Genomic DNA, 19018 nt, shown 5'->3' on the forward strand with positions numbered 1-19018 from the left:
AGCTGAAGAATTGTAAAAATTTCTGCATTTGGAGCTGGATCAATTGATGTCTTGCTAACAAGAAGGGTAATGTGGTAAGGAAAGGTATATATATATACGTGTGTGTGTGTGTAGAGAGAGAGCGAGAGAGAGAGAGAGAGAAAGAGAGAGCAAAAAATGTTTTATACAGTCCAACCCAAAACCCACCCTATAGCAGTTCCCCCCACATTCAAAATCCATAATCAGTATGGGGTTCGTAGTCTTTCTAGAGGAAGGTCATACTGTACGGACATGGACCGCTGTAGGATGCGAGTAAGCATGTTTACAACAGATGTAGAGATGATTAAAATTTCCTTTTTGCATGGAGTGTCCTTTTTGCGGTTTTAGGTAAAGAGAAAAGAGAAAAGTAGTACATACTACCGGCGAAAACGAGGCCGTAAGTATGTATTCCGAGCAGAGCATAAAATCACGATGAGATATCGCGAGATCCTGGTGCGAGATCGCCGTGTGTTGTGGGTGGAGACTGCTGGTTCAGCTGGACTGGCTCAGCTCTGTACAGAAACACAGCGCAGGGGCAGGATTTATCTCTACAACAGGGCTGTCACAAAACGCCTTCAGTCGCTGTGTAGTTCATGGATGGAGCCTTCGCAAAGTGCACAAAGCTGAAATCGAGTCGTGCTTGCTCGGCTTCAGACTCCCCAGCTGGCGTGGTCCACTCAAGCGAGCCGCGCCGCGCAGGAAGAGATAGAGAGACACACACACACAGAGAAAGAGAGAGAGAGGACCGTGCAGAGCTTTTACTGAAGCAACGTTAGCCGCAATCACTTCGACCCTCGTTTTCCCGTCCAGGTGCGCATACAGTCCGGTAAGCATGGCATTAACTGATTGTTTACTGACGCACAGGCTTCATTTGCGTGTTTCTGTTCGTGAACTTGGGAGAAAACTTTTCCACTGGCTCATTTCGCAAGAGAGAAAGGAGGGAACGGGTAGTTGTAGTAGCTATAGGCTCAGCATAGTGCATCTCCTGAGCATCAGGCTGTTAAGACTGTTAGGAAGATGCTTATCACCCCGTCCACGAGTTCACTGTGTCCAGTTCACAGTTCTTTCTGTGTACTTGATGTGTCGACTGACTTGTCTCTCATTCTGTGCTTATACCGGCTGAAATGTAAAAGAAATATCAGTCAATATATTCACTCAAAGCTTACAGCTGACCTGGGTACAGCATGTCTTCATACAGAGCAGAGCAGAGCAGTGATACAGTCTGATGAGGACCTACAGTCAGATGATGACAAAAACCACAATAATAAGTATTATAACTATAATAATAATAGCTATTATTGTTGTTGTTATATTATTATTGTTATTATTATTATTACTGTAGCAGAAATAACTGCAAACAGCCTTTTCTGAGTTTTCAGCAGAATAATAGAAAGAACCATAACAAATGTGTCGGCAGTGCTGTGTGCAGCGCGTCCACATGTCCATAGTACGACCTGATGAAGCATGAGCAAAAATGTGCATAAAGGAATAAGGTACATTGAGTGAACTGTCAGTAACTTGGGGAAATTGGATTTTTCCTCTAGTGTGCCCAGCAAGATGTTATCTGACAGCGCACTAAAGGCTACACTAGTCAAACTGACTAGACATGGCAGCAATATCTGCTAATCTCAAATAAAGCAAGATAAAATTATAGATCAGATAAAGGGACAGAGTTTGGGCTGTTTGTGGTCAGAAAGCATTAAAAATAACTCACCGTCCTACATTTAATAAAACTCATCTTTGTCCTGTGCTTGTTAGATGTACCTCTTGTAAAACAGACAAGCATTGACAATAACGTAACGTAATGAGAAATGGCTTCTGTATGTGATAAGTTCTGTCCTAAGGAAGTAACACTGATATATTTGCATACCATATAGTTCACTTACCGACAGGCAAATAATGCGATTTGATTAGTAGTTCTCAGCGCAACACCTTGTGATACAGTAAAGGATTCTGTAGTATTTATGTTCCATGCATAGTTTATGAAATCAGATATTTCTGTAAACAGTAGGGTGATTTAATATATCACACCAAACACACCAAAGACACAAAGCATATTATCTTTATAATGTAAAGCATATTATCCACAAATTATTGTCCATATAAACGTTGCTAGGTTTTATGAGGCTACTCCAATGTTGGATTAAATTGTAATGTATATAAGACAGTATATTTTTAAATCATATCCTGATATTGTTTCTGTTGGACTGTACTTCTCCCCACTTGCATTTGGCCACATTTATGACTACAGCGGTGTGTTATCATTTTGCTGTCCTCCACGTCAGTGCTGTAGTCTTGCATAGGATCTTTTCCTCAGGAGGCTCAATGACATTGTTTCTTGTAACCCCTGCTGGAAGACCGCCTCAGCCCCATTCCTCATCTGTCTCTAGGGAAGTGAGGGGTTCTGGGGCAGGTTCTTTCATAGCCTGCAGTCGTCACTTGGAGTGTTGCCTGTAACCCCTTAGAAAGTGGTATCAGTGACCCCTAATACATTTAGATGCCTCCTTTCTTATTCCGCTGTGCTCTGTTTTCAAATTGTATGGATAATGAAAGGATGTAAATGCTATCCACTTACCAGTGCAGCTCTTTTTTTGGAGGGGGTGTTATAAAATTAGTTAGCTTGTATCATTGTGCTTGTTTATTCTGGGCCAGGTTTTAGTCTACTCACTGACCTTAGTGGGCAAAATCACAAATTAATATAACTGATATTTTTGATATCATTGATAAGTATGTCAAATCACTTAAGAACTCATGTGCTTGCTGCTATTGCCATTGACTGATTAAAAATGAGAATGTGAAACAGTAAGAAAGAATAATTTTAGGAAACTTTTCAACAGGAAAAAGTTTAGGAAAAGTTGAAGAGTGTTAGCAGTAATGTAGATTTAAAATAGAATAGCTTTATAGGTAATGTAGAGCAGTATCAGAAATAACCAGGGGAAAAAGGTAAAACTGCTCCTATATTCAAGATTTTTGCTCCTTTCCCAAAAAATGTTGTAAAATAATGCCATGCATGTGATATTACATATGTACATATCTACATTCTATAGCTGACATTATTTGAGATGATGTATTCTGATTCGGGTGAGTATTTCAGCCACTGAAGGCAAAAGTTGCCTCTCATGTAGATTTATGTTAATTGCTTTGGCTCTGAAGTGCCTATTTTAACTATTGTCAACTTTTGTAATTTGAACCCTGAATAAAAGATGCTGACACATCATGACTAGGATTAAAAAAAAGAAAATGGGCATGTTCTGAATGGGTGAAAGGGATAGACAATAAGGTGGTGGGAAAGGGAGTGTAATATGTGTTCTCAGCCTATGAGCTGTTTCTAGATTGGGGGGGGGGGTTGGGTTGGAACAGAGCAGGGGGAATCTCCTCAGTTATCCCTAAGGGACACATCAGGAAGGAGAGCCAGTGGAAGACTGAGCGCAGTGTCTTTCCAGGAGCCTGATTAAAATGCATTGGAAGCACTAGGCTGCCTTCCCCCATCATTGTGGTGCTTATCATCCACACAGCAAACAACACAGCTGTATACCACAGAGCCAGGGGAGGCCTGTCAGCCAGGCTAAACACACATACAAACACACACCTGGAGCCTTTGATTACCTCGCTACACTGATGTCATCCCTTCTTTTAACTCTCCATTCATACGGAGAGAATGAAGGAGAGCATTTCAAGGACATGCCCTCCTCTTCCTATATGAGCGTCACTAAAGCACAGAGAATTCTGTCTGAATGAATCCAATAGAGCCAGGTCTCTTGGCACTAACTCCTCAAAGAGTCTTTAGTGTCTTTAGCAAATTTGTGCAAATTTACTCGCCTCAATGTATCTTTAATATGTTTGCCTGGCTCAGTAATGGGAATAGCTATTAAAGCTTTTTCCTTTGGATAAAAGACTTGCTATGTTTATGTAGTCAAGCTTTATATGTGTGTAAATGTAAATGTTAAGGTCATGGATTTATAGGATGGGTGATGAATAACAAGTAGTCTGATATATGTCACACAGTAGTATTTACGTTTTGCCCATTAGTGATTAAACTGGTTAGGTACTGCATGTATGAGCGAAGTATGATCATGAGCGTTTAGCCTAATACATAGCACAGGAACAATGTGTCACACAGCGTGCATAGTCTGACTGAAATGGGCCAGAACAGACTGTCACTGCCCTCTTTAGCAATGCCTAAGAGAGATTCTGACCAGAGCAAAGATAATGAAAGGTGTGAAACAGGAAAAAGAAACATTTCTTTTAGTGTTTAAACCTTCCAAATGATTTACTCTTCCATCCTGAGCTCATTTCACATTCTCTCCGAGGCTTTTACTTCAGTATCACTTATAGCTGTCAGTATGCATGTACAATTAAATGTGACATCTGCAGGATGCAGAGGCATCGGTGCACCGCAGAATGGGCTCATGAATGTTCTTTGTTTTCAGGTGCAGCTTGCAAATACATTTGTGTAGCTGTTAAGCAGAGGCAGTGGGATATAGGATCCCCCAAACACTAAAATAAGCTTCAGTTTGGATGAATTACTCTGCATCATGTCAGGGCAGTTACTGAGAAGGTTACTTGAAAATAGGACATTGATATTGTAATTGCAGTGATTGATAAAGCAGACCTACACAGTCGTATGTGAAAGTTTGGGAACCTCTGATTAAATTACATTTTGTTGATTCTCTAAGTGAAAGCAAGTTAACACATCCTCTACAGAGAACACACCTCTGCACATTTGAATGCACCGTTGCTGTTTATTTAACATCCTGGTAAATACAACATTAAATGTGACCTTTGCAAATGTTATGGCATATTTTATATTTTGTGTTTTTTTCTTATACTCCACAAAGAAAGGCATTGCACGTTCAATTGTGTCGGAAAATGTCAGATTTAAGCGTGTTCACTGTAGAGGATGTGTACTTATTTTCACACAGAAAATCTGCTAAACATGTAACTTGACCAGGGGTGTCCAAAGTTTTGCATGCAACAGTATATTACATTTTTGTGGGCATATCAAGTTCCTGTAAGTTTGTCTCTTTAAGGATTGTAAGCTAGGACTGAACGATTTGTCTAAAATATCTACTTGTGATTTTTATGACTGATACTGCAAATGTGATATAATTCGTGATGTTTGTTGACACAAAAATGATTCATCTTTTGTGCCCTACTGTGAGCACAACTCCCCGTTTTAATTGTCAGGGTTCTTTTGGTAATGTGCAGTTAAATTCGGTAGAAGGTTTTAGGCATATTCAGTAATGGAATAGTGTAGGCAACCTGGTTCTAATGCATTGTGGGTGCATAAATCCCAGGAGAGACATGTTGAATATTGTGGGAGTCGGGTGTAAATATTACTTTAGACAAAAATAGCCTAAATGAGAAACTGTCACAGCTGGAGCCCGTGACTAAATGTGCTTCCTTAAAATCATCCTGGCACTCTTCTAATGTGGTGATTTTATAAGGAGTTTTTTTTCATATAGGAATCTTACCCTATTTTTACCCTAACTTTGTAAATTATATATAATGATTTACTAATTATGCAGCAAATTTAGTTGCATAGTTATGAGGAGTGACTCACTGAAACAATTTAAAACATTTGAAGAATTAAAAATGAATGACCTTTACACACATCCACTGCTGATCAGTATGCTAAAAGAAAACTCATCTGATGGTTATTTTGAAAGTCATGAAGACTACTGAATGGATAATTCTGGAGCTTGTCCTTGTCTGTTTTAGTATAGTGCCACTAGGGACATGTTTTCATTGTTAAATCACTGAGTACAACTTCAGTTTTATATACCCACAAAATCTTCTTCTCAAAAGCAGGAACCACCATGGTTTCATCCTTAAACAATCATGTTAGCCTAAGACAGTGCCACCAAGGCATCGTTAGCTAATTTCACTACCCAGTTGACATTTTTCAGGGGCTCATTACTTGGCACTGACCGTGCATGCATCCCTCTGGATTTGCCTGTTTGGTGAGCGGGATTGCTGCTGCTGTCCTTGTCCTGGCCGACTGGAGGGTAATACTGCCAGAGTCTCAACAGCATCTGACACTCTGCGGATAAAAATGACATTGAGCAATATTTGCCCTTTGCATCATATGGTAAAATTAGCATTTCTTGTTGAAGAGCTGGCCAAGTGTGGGCTGTTCCATTCGGATCTAGAATGTGCAAACAAGATGTTAGTATTTTCACTGAAGCTGAACAGTTTTGCAGTTTAATTCTAAGCATTTACCACTTGTGCTTAGCAGTAGTGTCAGCTGTTAAGAGCTTTTTGTATCTAGTCTTTGCAGTAGGAAATGAGTTCTGTCGGTTGGATCCAGCAACAGAAAAATGCAGCAAAAGACTGTCACTTTTGACATCCATCAGAATGTTTCTCTTTCTATCATGCCTGACAGCTTAAAGTGACATTTCCCAGGAGAGATGGAGTATGGGATTATTAGAGGAGATAGCAAGGAGTAGTTTGGCCCATTTCACTCAGAAGTAATTTCTATCCTTATCTTTTCTCTTTTATTTCTGATGATCACCCTTAATTATCTGACGTCCGTCACAGACTACCTGCAGGTGGCCAAGAAATATAGGGCATGTCTGCTCAAATGTGGTTGCACCAAATGAACAAGCACGGGGTTGTACAACTAGCAACATGCAAGTTGGGCCTGTGGGCCCTTTTAAAAACAGTGCATTTCCTTACTCTTGTTGTAAGGTTTTATAGCGTCATAAATGTCTTGAAATGGTCTTGAGTTTCTGTAATCATCTCGATCTGTAATCATGCTTATATAGACTTGCATCAGTTTCTAGTCAAAAAGCAGAATGGCTGACCAGGCCAAGTAGTGATTAAAAGTGGCAAAGTTCCTCTGGCTGATATTTTGTTTCACGTGCCCAACCAGATGAGTGAAGATCTAGGTTGTATTACATTTATAAGCTTATTAATACCAAGTATATAATCACCATCACATTCACTGTTGATCAGTGAAGCTTAATATTCAGTTACATACCGTCTTTGGAAAGTGTTTAAAAACTGCCATGTTGTTTTGACCAGGTAGAGAACTTGGCAAGCAGATTTATCAAAATTAACTTGACAGCTACAGTTGTTGCCATATTGTTGAGTTTAAAATTAAACAATGCTCTAACATCTGTAAGCAAAAGTTTGAGAACCCCTGACCAAATTATGTTTTGTTGATTTTTGAAGCTACCTCTGTAGCAGACTATAACATTTTTCAGCAAATGTTAATACATAGTTACTTTAGATTTAGTTAACTTATAAAATAAAAACAAATAAAATAGTAAAATAAAATAGTAATTGTGGCATATGCAGTAATTTGGACACTTTACTAAGTTGGTACTTGGTGTCACTTGTTCACACAAAGTTCTATACATTCTCGTACAGTGTGTGAATACTGTGGTGCAGTACGTTTAGAGCTGTGTGCTCTGTGAAAAAGAGAGGAGATCAGGAGAGAGCTGAAACAGGATCTTTGAGTTTTTTTCACTCTAACTTGTTTCTTCCAGAGGTCCGTGGAGTGTGCAGAGTCACGGACTGGAAGATTATAGCATTGGCCCATAGGGCATCTCTGTTCTCTCAAAGAAGGCAGTTGCTTTATTCGTGCACTAAAGGCAGCTGAGGACACTTAGAGAGATGCAATGTTGGACTAAAGTAGTGAGCATGAGTGGCTGTGTGTGTTTCTGGCTGTTGGAAATGTTGCACGGCTCTGATGGCTATTTGAGAATGGCAGTAGCTCAGAAAATCAGATGTTGAGATGAGAGGTTAAGTCAGCGGTCCTTCCTTTCCAGTAACCCAGTATCGAGAGGAAATAGATACGACAGAGTGCAAATGGAGTCCAGCCTTGGAGTCAGAATGCTCTCTGACTGGTAAGAACTATTAGGGTGTTCTGATAAAACTGATGGCTCAAATGTGTTTTTGTCTGGTGAGGTATTTCTTCTTCTGTTTGTAACACTGTTATTTCACCTAGACCTTAGTATTTTATCTCATGTTCTCAAAACATGTCTCAGCAACATAGTAACTTTACAGCAGAAGCCATCAATTTTCTTAGCTTTTAATGTAAGTTATTGTAAAGAGATTTTATTTCAGGTAAATTTACAGCATCTCTATTGGTCTATTTATATGATATAATGGACAGGTGCTGTGTTGTAATTGTTGTTGTAATGGGGGTTGTAATTGGACAGCAATCTTGCATAAAAGAGAATTATTAGTTATACCCCCCTGACTCCCCAAAAATACACACACCTGGTCCATTGCTGGTTTTTAACGTTAACTGATTTAATAAAATTGGAATATGCAAATCACATGTTAAATAGTGTAGTGCTTAATCATACCAAAGATTACCATTTCACCTATTCAAAACATCCTCAAAGTTGTTACTGCACACACACATATCCTTTAGATCATTGTGGTTTATGGCTTTTTCTTCTCTTTAAATGGAAAAAAGCACAAAAACAACTTGTGTGCAAACTCCAGATAGCTATCCATGAGCAGTGAGCTCCACATAACACATCATCATGCCTTATATGTTACGAAAAAGAAGTATTTTCCAAATCAGTTGCACTGGAATTCAGCTATAGATGTCTGTAGGAAACCATGAAGTATTATATTTTCATAATCTAACAACTCTGAGCTACCAGTACACAAAAAATGCTGAAAGTCTTCATCAGATGATCTGTGGCACTTTGGGGAAACCAAAGAGACAGTGAAAAGTTTTACTCTGCTGTAGACTAACAGCTTATTAATCCCCTGTAATAACCATTGTTTTGTGAACAAAACATTGCATGTATATATTAATGTTATTTAGCAAACTGTTTAAAAATAAATGAATTCTCTCTGGTTCTCTTTCCCAACATGATGATTATTGCTTGTAAAGCATTGACTGGCTTACTTGTCAATCGTTGTTAATATCCAGTTACATTGCGGTATGGCCCAGGCCTACTGTAAAGCACTTTAGGTTTCTAATAGAGATAACTAATGAAAAGTACTATATAAGGACTGAATGACAAGGACTGAGCTAACCCCCACCCCCCCTCACACACACACACACTACACACATGCATCTTTTGATGCTCTATCTGGAACATTGCTGCTACACTGTGTTTTCACTGTTTTACTCAGGTTTTTTCTACCTCAGTAACTGTTGTGTTTATGCATGCCATCTGATGGCGTGACTCACAGATCACAGCATGTTGAACATCTCTGCATCTTATTCCACTACCTCGTGTCCAGAAATGTGTGCTGTGTCTGTGCTGCACTGTCCTGTCTGTTTACTGTGTCTAATGTCTGTTTTATTTATTGTATTTATTGTTTCTAGCGTTATTTTTGTTTGCACACTATGTCTGCACATTCACACTTTATACTTTTTGTTCCTTGTTGCTCCGTGTTGCTCCTGGAGGAACGTAATTTCATTCCGCTGTGCACTTGTATATAGATGGAATGACAATGAAAGCCTCTTGACTTATAATAATTATATAAATAATTGATAAATAATTGATATAAACTAAGTTTAGAATTACATTAACATTAATTAAATTGGTTGTTTCTGATATAATATGCATTAGTATTTGACTGATTGTATTTTCTTTACCTGGTCCAGGTGGAGTATGAGTGAGCTGCCAGCATTCTGCTGCAATGCGTGCTTTAGGTTGTAGAATGAACCTGCCGGCAGTGATGAACGGCCTGTTGGTGTCGGTGGTGGCCGCGCTGCTATGGAAGTACGTTCGGCTAAGCGAGCACATGACCCAACTTGAGGAGGAGCTGCAGCTCACACGGCAGTCCCAGGAGCTATCACAGGTGCGCATCGATTACCATGCTGCCCTAATGGCGCTGCAAGAGCAGGGCACCAGAATGGTCTGCACAGGAAAGATGCACACTGACCGCATCTGCCGCTTCGACTATCTTTGCTACTGTACTGAGGCTGAGGAGTTCATCTTCTTCCATAGCAATGCCTCAGTCATGCTTCCCAATTTAGGGTCTCGTCGCTTCCAGCCAGCTCTGCTGGACTTGTCCTCTGTCGAGGACCATAACACTCAGTATTTTAACTTCTTGGAATTGCCTGCAGCTGCACTGAAGTACATGCCGAAGCCTGTGTTTGTGCCAGATGTCACTCAGATTCTCAATCGCTTCAACCCTGATAACCTGATGCACATCTTTCACGATGATCTTCTACCCATATTCTACACCATGCAGCAGTACTCAGACTTGGATGATGAAGCCAGGCTGGTCTTCATGGAAGGTTGGGGAGAGGGGGCCCATTTTGATCTTTATCGTCTGCTTAGCAGCAAGCAACCTCTACTTAAAGACCACTTACGGAACTTTGGCAAGCTCATGTGCTTCACCAAATCTTATGTGGGATTATCAAAGATGACCACTTGGTACCAGTATGGCTTTGTACAGCCCCAAGGTCCCAAAGCCAACATTTTGGTGTCTGGGAATGAGATCCGTCAGTTTGCGTCGTTCATGATGGGAAGGCTGAATATCACACAAGAGCAGAGGCCTGAGGACGATGATTATATAGTCATTTTTAGTCGTGCTTCTAACAGGCTTATACTTAATGAGGCAGAGTTGATCCTTGCTTTAGCTCAAGAGTTCAAAATGAGGACAGTCACTGTGTCCTTGGAGGAGCAGACATTTGATAGCATCGTCCAGGTTATTAGCGGGGCATCCATGCTGATCAGCATGCATGGAGCCCAGCTGATAACCTCCATGTTCCTGCCACGAGGAGCTGCTGTGATAGAACTTTTCCCATATGCAGTCAACCCAGAACAGTATACTCCATACAAAACCCTGGCATCCTTGCCAGGAATGGATCTGCAGTATGTAGCATGGAGAAACAACATTGAGGAGAATTCTGTGGCTTATCCTGACCGCCCTTGGGATCAGGGAGGCATCACTCACTTGGAAAAGGAGGAGCAGGAACGTATTTTAGCCAGCAAGGAGGTATCCAGACATCTCTGCTGCCGCAACCCTGAATGGCTTTTCCGCATTTATCAAGACACAGTTGTGGACATTCCATCCTTTCTGGAGGTCCTTAGAGAAGGTCTAAAAGTCAAGCCTAATTTGAAAAAGTCTAAACCTATCAGCACAGTACATCCCGGTCGAGTCCGAGAACCCAAATGTCAAACATCAGTGCAGGCAACCAATGAAGCAAAACTTGCTGTGTCTTGGCAGATCCCTTGGAACCTCAAGTACTTGAAGGTGAGGGAGGTAAAATATGAAGTGTGGATCCAGGAGCAGGGGGAGAACACTTACATGCCTTATATTCTCCCTCATCAAAACTACACCTTCTCAGAAAACATTAAGCCCTTTACCACATATCTAGTATGGGTGCGCTGCATTTTTAACAAGAACCTTTTGGGCCCATTTGCAGATGTTCTTATATGTAAAACTTGACTCAGTTAAGCTCACACTTTGATCACCAGAGTCAGGGAAATGCTGCAGTGCTGTGAAGTTGGATGTTCCAGTGGGAAAAAAATAGACCTTTCTGCATTTTCAAACATGGTGGAGCATTACTACAGTCAGTGAGATTAAGGAACATTTGTGCTGAGGAGGTCTAAAGATAATTCAGACTACTGAACTGCCAAACCAGAGCCTCTCAGAAGACGTTTCCAGGTTTGACATGGATTTAAAGTGCTTCTAGAGAAACGTTTTCAATTTCAGATTTTATTTATAAGAAATGAGTAATGTGTAAGGTAAATTATTTTTATTTATTAGTCAGAAATGTCTGCTCCTGTTGAGATTAGTGTACATGTTTATGTGTGGGTGTGTGTGTGTGTGTGTGTGTGTTGATAGATACTTCAAGGTTTCATACTTTTTGGCACAAGTGATTTTGCTTATTTTTACAGTGATGGGTTTTATGTGACTTTGTGATTGAACAATGTTTTGCGTAGTCATTACAATGCCTTTTCTGATTGGATAGCTTAGTATTAGGTACATTTGCATCCAAATTAGTACAAAAAAACCAAAGTGGACTTAAAAATAATTATTTCTCCCACTCGTCCTTTCTGTGTATGTGTTGTACTGGTTTTTACTTTGCTCAGTGCAGATGTTCTTATTTTTTTGCCATTTTATACTAAAAGCATTTATTTCATGCTCAACTGCTTTGCTGTTGAAACGTTTACCAATGGGCAAGGTAAGACTTGCTGTACATTTAAATAAAAGATGTCCAATACTTGGGAAGGAAAAGCTGAGTCAAGTAACCATGACATTGCACATTCAGACGGAAGAAAGACACAAATAAGTAGCTAACAGAGACAGTGCTGTAGTTTGGCTTGCTATGAATGAGTTGCATGTAAACTAATAGAATCAGTCACTGTTTACTTTGTACTGCTGTACATTATTTAATGTGTTAACACCCCATTTATGTCATTGTATAGTTCAGCATCAGTACTCAAGGGCTTTGTCTTTTCTCTTATGCTCTTTTTAAGTTCTTTCTTGTTTATAAGGTAAAATCATTATTATTATTATTCCAGTTTCTTCATCATGGGGACTGAATGTTAAAGGGGATTTCCACTGATTCTATGTAATTGAGTCATTGAGATGTAAACAGAACCACGTAGAATGGTTTATGTGAAATGGTACATTGGAGAGAAATCTACCAACTTTGATTTGGTTACAGTGGTGGTGATGGGAGCCAAAGGTTGTGACGTCCGCAACACATTATGTGTACTATTTAAAGCAGTTTGTGAATCTACGTCTGTCTTCTGAGTTTTATATGTAATGTTGATAATAATAAGATGGTGGTGTTTTTGAAAAAATAAGTTGTCTTTTGGGAGTATTTTGCCTTACAACATCTTGCATGTACCTATCCACCATAAATATATTTTACAAACAATGTCTCCAGCATCAGACAGTGTTTGCATAACCATTTTGTGTAATAGGTTTCTGTGAGGTAGCTTTTAGAGGCATGAAATGCTTCAGCCGTCTGGTTCCTGTCACAACTCTTGTGTACTGTTTTGACTGAGTAGGTTTCTCTAGAGTGGCGTTTTTACATCGACTACTCTGAATGTCTGTCTGCATCTTAAGTATGTTGAAATTTTGGACAGTTGTTGGAATGCCCCTTTAAGGATGGAGGAGTTAAGCAAGACCAGTGAACACAAATTTCTCTGATGGTTGTTGCCGTAAATTATGAACATTCTCCTATTACTTTGACTCCTGCAATTTGGAGTCTGTAGTCAATCTGATGAAAGTGGGCGCTGGTTTAGATTGTGCTTCATTAAGACGAGACCTCAGCTTTACCCTCTATTAGCATAACCAGTGTTTTGATTGACATAATTACATGCTAATTATATTCATGTGTAAGATGAGGATAATTAATCCATGCAGAGTCTAATGATGTAGATGTATGGTCTAATGTCTGTAATCAAAGAAAGAGGAAATGTAATTCAATACTGCTAACTACCCATGTTTGACTTTGAGAAGGTAAATAAGGCTTGAGATGGTTTTTCATATTAAATCTGGTATCTCATATTAAATCAGAACTTTCAAGATTAAATCATAATTCCCACTTCCTTGATGAGGGTGGCATTATGAGTTAGTATTTTCACAGGAAGACTGTAATACCCATGTTGTCCGTATATGAAAAAGAAGTGTAGGCCCTATATACAGCTGTATGCAACATGTTGAACTCCCCTGGTCAAATGACACGTTTGGTGGATTTTCTAAGTGAAAAGAAGTTACTCGTCCTCCACAGGGATCTTAAATTTGGTGTTTTTGGCTAATTTTGGTGCACAATTTCTTTTTATTTATTTTCCCAGAATGTTAAATGCAGCAAAGAAAGAGTAGTTGTGTGTTAAAATAGGCAGAAGTGTTTTCTCTGTAGAGGATGTGTTGACTTATTTTTATTTAGAAAATCAAGAAACATGATAAAACGTTTGATCAAGGGTACCCAAACCTTTGCAGATGACTGTGTTAGCACTGTGTCTGCCACTTTGAGATTTAACATTATATCTCATGATCTCACAGGGTACTTTCCTTCCTCCCATCCATCTGAATCTAAGATACAACTTTAAACCAATTGTTTCATTGACGTTTTCCTCACTGTTTTTAGTCCCTGCTGTTTGTAATGTAATACTTTTCTGTTTTGTACTGTAATAGCTAAGTTTTAATTGCTCTGTTCTTCTTTCATTTTGTTGTTTCACTCAGTAATTTCTAAAATAGACTGTAACCCTTTACAGACTACTGACTCATTTATTATATGCAGAAGGTTGACATATCATTTGGGTACTGGTCTGCTGAAGCATCGAAGCATGAAGATCACTGAAAGATGGTACAGTGGGCATGACTTAACTCTATGAAGTATTTGGAAGTCTGGACACTGAGTAGATGTGATTAGAACAATAAAATGTTTTGTTTTGTACTCCGTCTTTGCTCATTATTAAATTCTGTTTTTAGAGACGTGTGTTGGAACCTGAAACTGCTCTTCCATGCTCTCTCAGGTGGTTGCTCCATCTTTATCGCCTGCTGTCCTACTCTCATGTCTGTGTGCTATTTTCTGCTGGCTTAGAATATGAGATATGATTTTTTTACCCTGATGCTTCTCTAAAGAATATGGTCCAGGCTGCAGTGATGCAGTGGCTAAAAAACTGAGCTCAGTACCCTAAAAATGTTGCCACACAGAGATCTTTAATACTTTAAATGTTTATTTTACTGTTTATGACATGATTGAAGGATTTATTGAAAACATATGTTTTTCATGAACCTGAGTTCATTACAATGAGATCAACATTCAGGATCAGTAATGTCTAGAAACTGATGTTGAAATCTTGTGTAAAACCGATAAATCATCTTGTGTGCACTTTCAGAAAGGAAAGGCTCCTTAAATGAGTGCAACTCTTTTTATTTTTTTTCTTCACATGTTGTTCAACAGTTATGTATAAGTGCTAATTGAGTTCCCTGAGACACTTTGTTACTGAATCTCATCACATGTGATTGGTTTCAGTTTTGACAGTTTTAGTCTGCAGATATGAGCGGCACCATTTCCCAGCAGTGCAGTCGTTCTGTTTTATGAAGTTTAATAGGAGAATTTTCAATTACTCCGTTCACTGAATGCTTTAGATGTAAAAACTGCCATCTGTCTGGTCTGTATGTTTCTTGTCTTTAACCACCAAATCTTCTGCAGTAGATACAAATGTCTAAAGCTGTGTGGAAAAGTTTTGAGACTGCATGAAGCAGGTCATCTGCAACCCTTTGGTGATCAGCTTTTAAAGGGATCATAAAATGGAAAAAAGTTTTTATTAAAAATTAAAAAAAAAAAAAAAAAAAAAGTTGAATGTAAGATGTAAACATTATTCAATAGTTCCAAAAACGTACTGCTCACTCTCCAGTCCATACAGTCTAATATGGGAACTAAGCTGAAACAACAGCCAATTTCAAATGAATTGTTTTTTTATTATGAAACAAAAACAACATATTTACATACATTCAAAAGTTTGGGTGCCCCTGGTCAAATTACACACTGTGTTGATTTTCTAAGTGAAAATAAGACAATAACACATCCTCTACAGGCAACACACTTCTGAACATTTTAATGCATAATGACTGTGTATTTATTGAATTTAACATATTGGGAAAACCAAACATAAAATGTGCCCTATGCCAAAGTTGAGGCACATTTTATACTTTCGCCCAATATGTTACATTTTTTGGTATGTTAAATTTAGCAAATACATAGAAATTGTGCACTAAAAATGGCTGAAAATGCCATTTAAAAGTGTGTTTTTGTAAAGGATGTATAACTTACTTTCACTTAGAAAACAAAACATAATTTGACCAGTGGCATAAAAACTTTTCCATATAAATGTACATATATCAGCCCATTCAGTCTGCAGCAATTTAGCTACATCTATTCACACTGAAGTTATAAGTACTGTTTCAGTCCAGACTTTTGAATGAGACACAATACAGAGTAGCCAATCAGAACAGAGGTAATATACAATATAAGTCTTAGTAATAAAAGCAATCTGTTTAATTCTAAGGGATAAAGAGAGGTTGTAATTGGTCATAAAATGAATTGTGACTGTTTTGATGAAAACTTTAAGATATGGGCCCTTTTAAATTGCTTTCTTCAGGGCTATTTCGCATTCCCTTGGTCCCCGAGCTTGACATTGCTGAGGTAAGGAAGGCTCAGTATGGTATTCAGAGCATTTACCTGTCTCATATTAAATCAAAGGATCTAAGATTCAATTCACAATGAGTTACCCAGACAGAGGTGGCATTGTGAGATATTATTTTAACAGTGAGAAGGGGAATGTATTATTCACATTGCCTCTGTAAGAAGAGGAACAAACAGTCTCCCCAGTTGCAATCAGTGTGTCATCAGTTTAAAGATGTGTGCCAGTGGTTATACAATCAGTGAAGCAGAATAGCTTAATGCGCTAGCAGCAATCTCATCAGGTCTAGTGACAGTGCTGAATTTGTTTTAACTGGTTCATTACAGATAGTTAACTTATAAGTTGTAGTTGGAGTCTTTAACACTTCTATAAGTGGATCAGCAGAAGACGAACAGTTGCTCACTTGGATGCACAAGTCGAAAAGTAGGTATTGAATTCCAATTGTGTAGGTAGTAATGCCTTTGTTCCATTGGCTCTGAAAATACATTTAACCTGTCTACTACCCCAGGACTTTCTTGTGAAATTGTGAACCATCCTCTAAATAAAGGGTTTATTCCCTACAGTACTTTGTAAATTTGTTTTATCACATACTTTTTTCTTTCCTTTGTTTCTTAAGCTTATTCAATCAGTTAACCAGCCAGGTGGTTTTGTTTCCTTCTCCCTCTCTCTCTGACTGGAGAAAGCCTTTGGACGATCCCCCTGCTACATTTGCGTATTTCCAAAACTGGTTCATGCTCTGGTTTAAACACAAGCCAGATGTCAGTAGATGTTTCTGAGTATTCCGCTGAGCGCACTGGGTCTTAGACGGCGTGCAGCTGTGATGTACTCATTGGGTGTTCTACTGAAGTTTCCTTTTCATTTTCCACAAGACTCAAATGAATTGGCTTAATTAGTACTTCTTACTTTTCTTTTTTGTCTAATCTAGTAGCATGTACCAGCCCCAGCCACTCAAGCGCAGAATTACAAAGGCATACATATATAAAGTCTGTTTGATTCGTCCACATTCAAATGGCCTACACATGCATACTTAAAGAATATGAATTAAGCTCCACTCAGAATGTGCGATTCTGTATCATGTCCACTATATTAAACGTCATTTCTGATGCATGTGTTTCTCTTCACAAACTTGAATGTTAAGCTCATTTTTTGGATCTGGACCTTCACTTCTGTACATGTATAGAATAAACATACAGCATGGTGCCCACCTTGAGGTATAACCACCTCGCTTTACAGAGCTTATTTATGCGATCTAAAGATTGGATTTTGTTGACAATTTATTTTATTATTCATAGATCATGTACTACAAAAATTCAGTGAATTGAAATTGATGGTTTATACGGAGCCCTACTGGTGATGTCCTGTATAAACAAAAATAATGAGTGGCCATGCTGTGGCCACTACTTAGAAAGGCATGGGAATGAGATGATTAAGTTGTGGCCACAACTTGAAGGTGTGGGAACAAGATAATTAAGTCATAGTCACAGCTAATTAATTAATTATCTTGTTCCCACACCTTACTTAGTCGTGGCCACACATTATTTCAATTTATATGGGATGTTACTAGCAAGGCTCCGTAGGTTTATGCAAAATTACTGCTGTCATTTGTGCTGGTCTTGCTTAAAGCTGCACTATGTGTGTTTTAGAAATTTGGAGTCCACACTGGTAAAACTGTGTTAAAATTGTATTTCAGACCCATTCCCCTTCTTTACAAGTCTGTGAGTGTGATGTCAGTATGTAAAGACATGATATGGTCTGAAAAGTAAGAAATCCAACCTGACAGCCAGTAATGCTAATTCTTTCAGTTTCAGTGTACATAGTGCTGCTTTTAATTAGCCTCACTGAGCACTACTTTTATCTGATATGGCATACAGTGTTACAACCCCAATTCCAATGAAGCTGGGACATTGTGTAAAACAATCTATATTCAATTTGATTACACTACAAAGACAAGATATTTAATGTTCAATTGGATAAAATTGATGTTTTTTTGCAAATATTCACTCATTTTGAATTTGATACCTGCAACACATTCCAAAGAAGTTGGGACAGGGGCTACTGGGAAAGACTGGGAAAGTTGAGGAATGCTCAAAAAACACCTGTTTGGAACATTCCACAGGTGAACAGATTAATTAGAAACAGGTGAGTGTCATGATTGGGTATAAAGGGAGCATCCCTGAAAGGCTCAGACGTTCACAAGCAAGGATGGCATGAGGTTCAACACTTTGTGAACAACTGCATGAGCAAATAGTCCAACAGTTTAAGAACAACATTTCTCAACGTGCAATTGCAAGGAATTTAGGGATTTCATCATCTACAGTCCATAATATCATCAAAAGATTCAGAGAATCTGGAGAAATCTCTGTAAGTAAGCGGCAAGGCAGAAAACCAACATTGAATGCCCGTGACCTTCAATCCCTCAGGCGGCACTGCATTAAAAACCGACATCATTCTGTAACGGATATTACCACATGGGCTCAGGAACACTTCAGAAAACCATTGTCAGTGAACACAGTTCGTCGCTCCATCTACAAGTGCAAGTTAAAACCCTGCCATGCAAAGCGAAAGCCATATATCAACAACACCCAGAAACGCCGCCGGCTTCTCTGGGCCAGAGCTCATCTGAGATGGACTGACACAAAGTGGAAAAGTGTCCTGTGGTCTGACGAGTCCACGTGTCCGGATTGTTATCAGCGCAAAGTTCAAAAGCCAGCATCTCTGATGGTGTGGGGGTGTGTTAGTGCCCATGTCATGGGTAACTTGCACATCTGTGAAGGCACCATTAATGCTGAAAGGTACATACAGGTTTTGGAGCAACATATGCTGCCATCCAAGCAACGTCTTTTTCAGGGACGTCCCTGCTTATTTCAGCAAGACGATGCCTAGCCACATTCTGCAACGGAGAC

General features: G+C 39.0%; 1 protein-coding gene across 2 annotated transcripts; it reads left to right on the forward strand.

Moving 5' to 3' along the window:
• The first annotated feature begins 483 nt into the window (after window positions 1-483).
• pomgnt2 (protein O-linked mannose N-acetylglucosaminyltransferase 2 (beta 1,4-)) lies at window positions 484-14362 on the forward strand. 2 transcript variants are annotated; one of them, XM_017700396.2, is made up of 2 exons: window positions 484-844; window positions 9602-14362. In XM_017700396.2, exon 2 carries the CDS (start codon window positions 9637-9639, stop codon window positions 11395-11397), a length of 1761 nt encoding a protein of 586 aa, XP_017555885.1. In that variant the 5' UTR covers window positions 484-844; window positions 9602-9636; the 3' UTR covers window positions 11398-14362. The 2 variants fall into 2 exon arrangements, with proteins under 2 accessions (XP_017555885.1, XP_017555886.1); XM_017700397.2 differs by having other exon boundaries at window positions 484-828.
• Window positions 14363-19018: the final 4656 nt, after the last annotated feature.

The sequence above is a fragment of the Pygocentrus nattereri genome, chromosome 3, assembly GCF_015220715.1.
Source record: "Pygocentrus nattereri isolate fPygNat1 chromosome 3, fPygNat1.pri, whole genome shotgun sequence".
Lineage (NCBI taxonomy): Eukaryota > Metazoa > Chordata > Actinopteri > Characiformes > Serrasalmidae > Pygocentrus > Pygocentrus nattereri.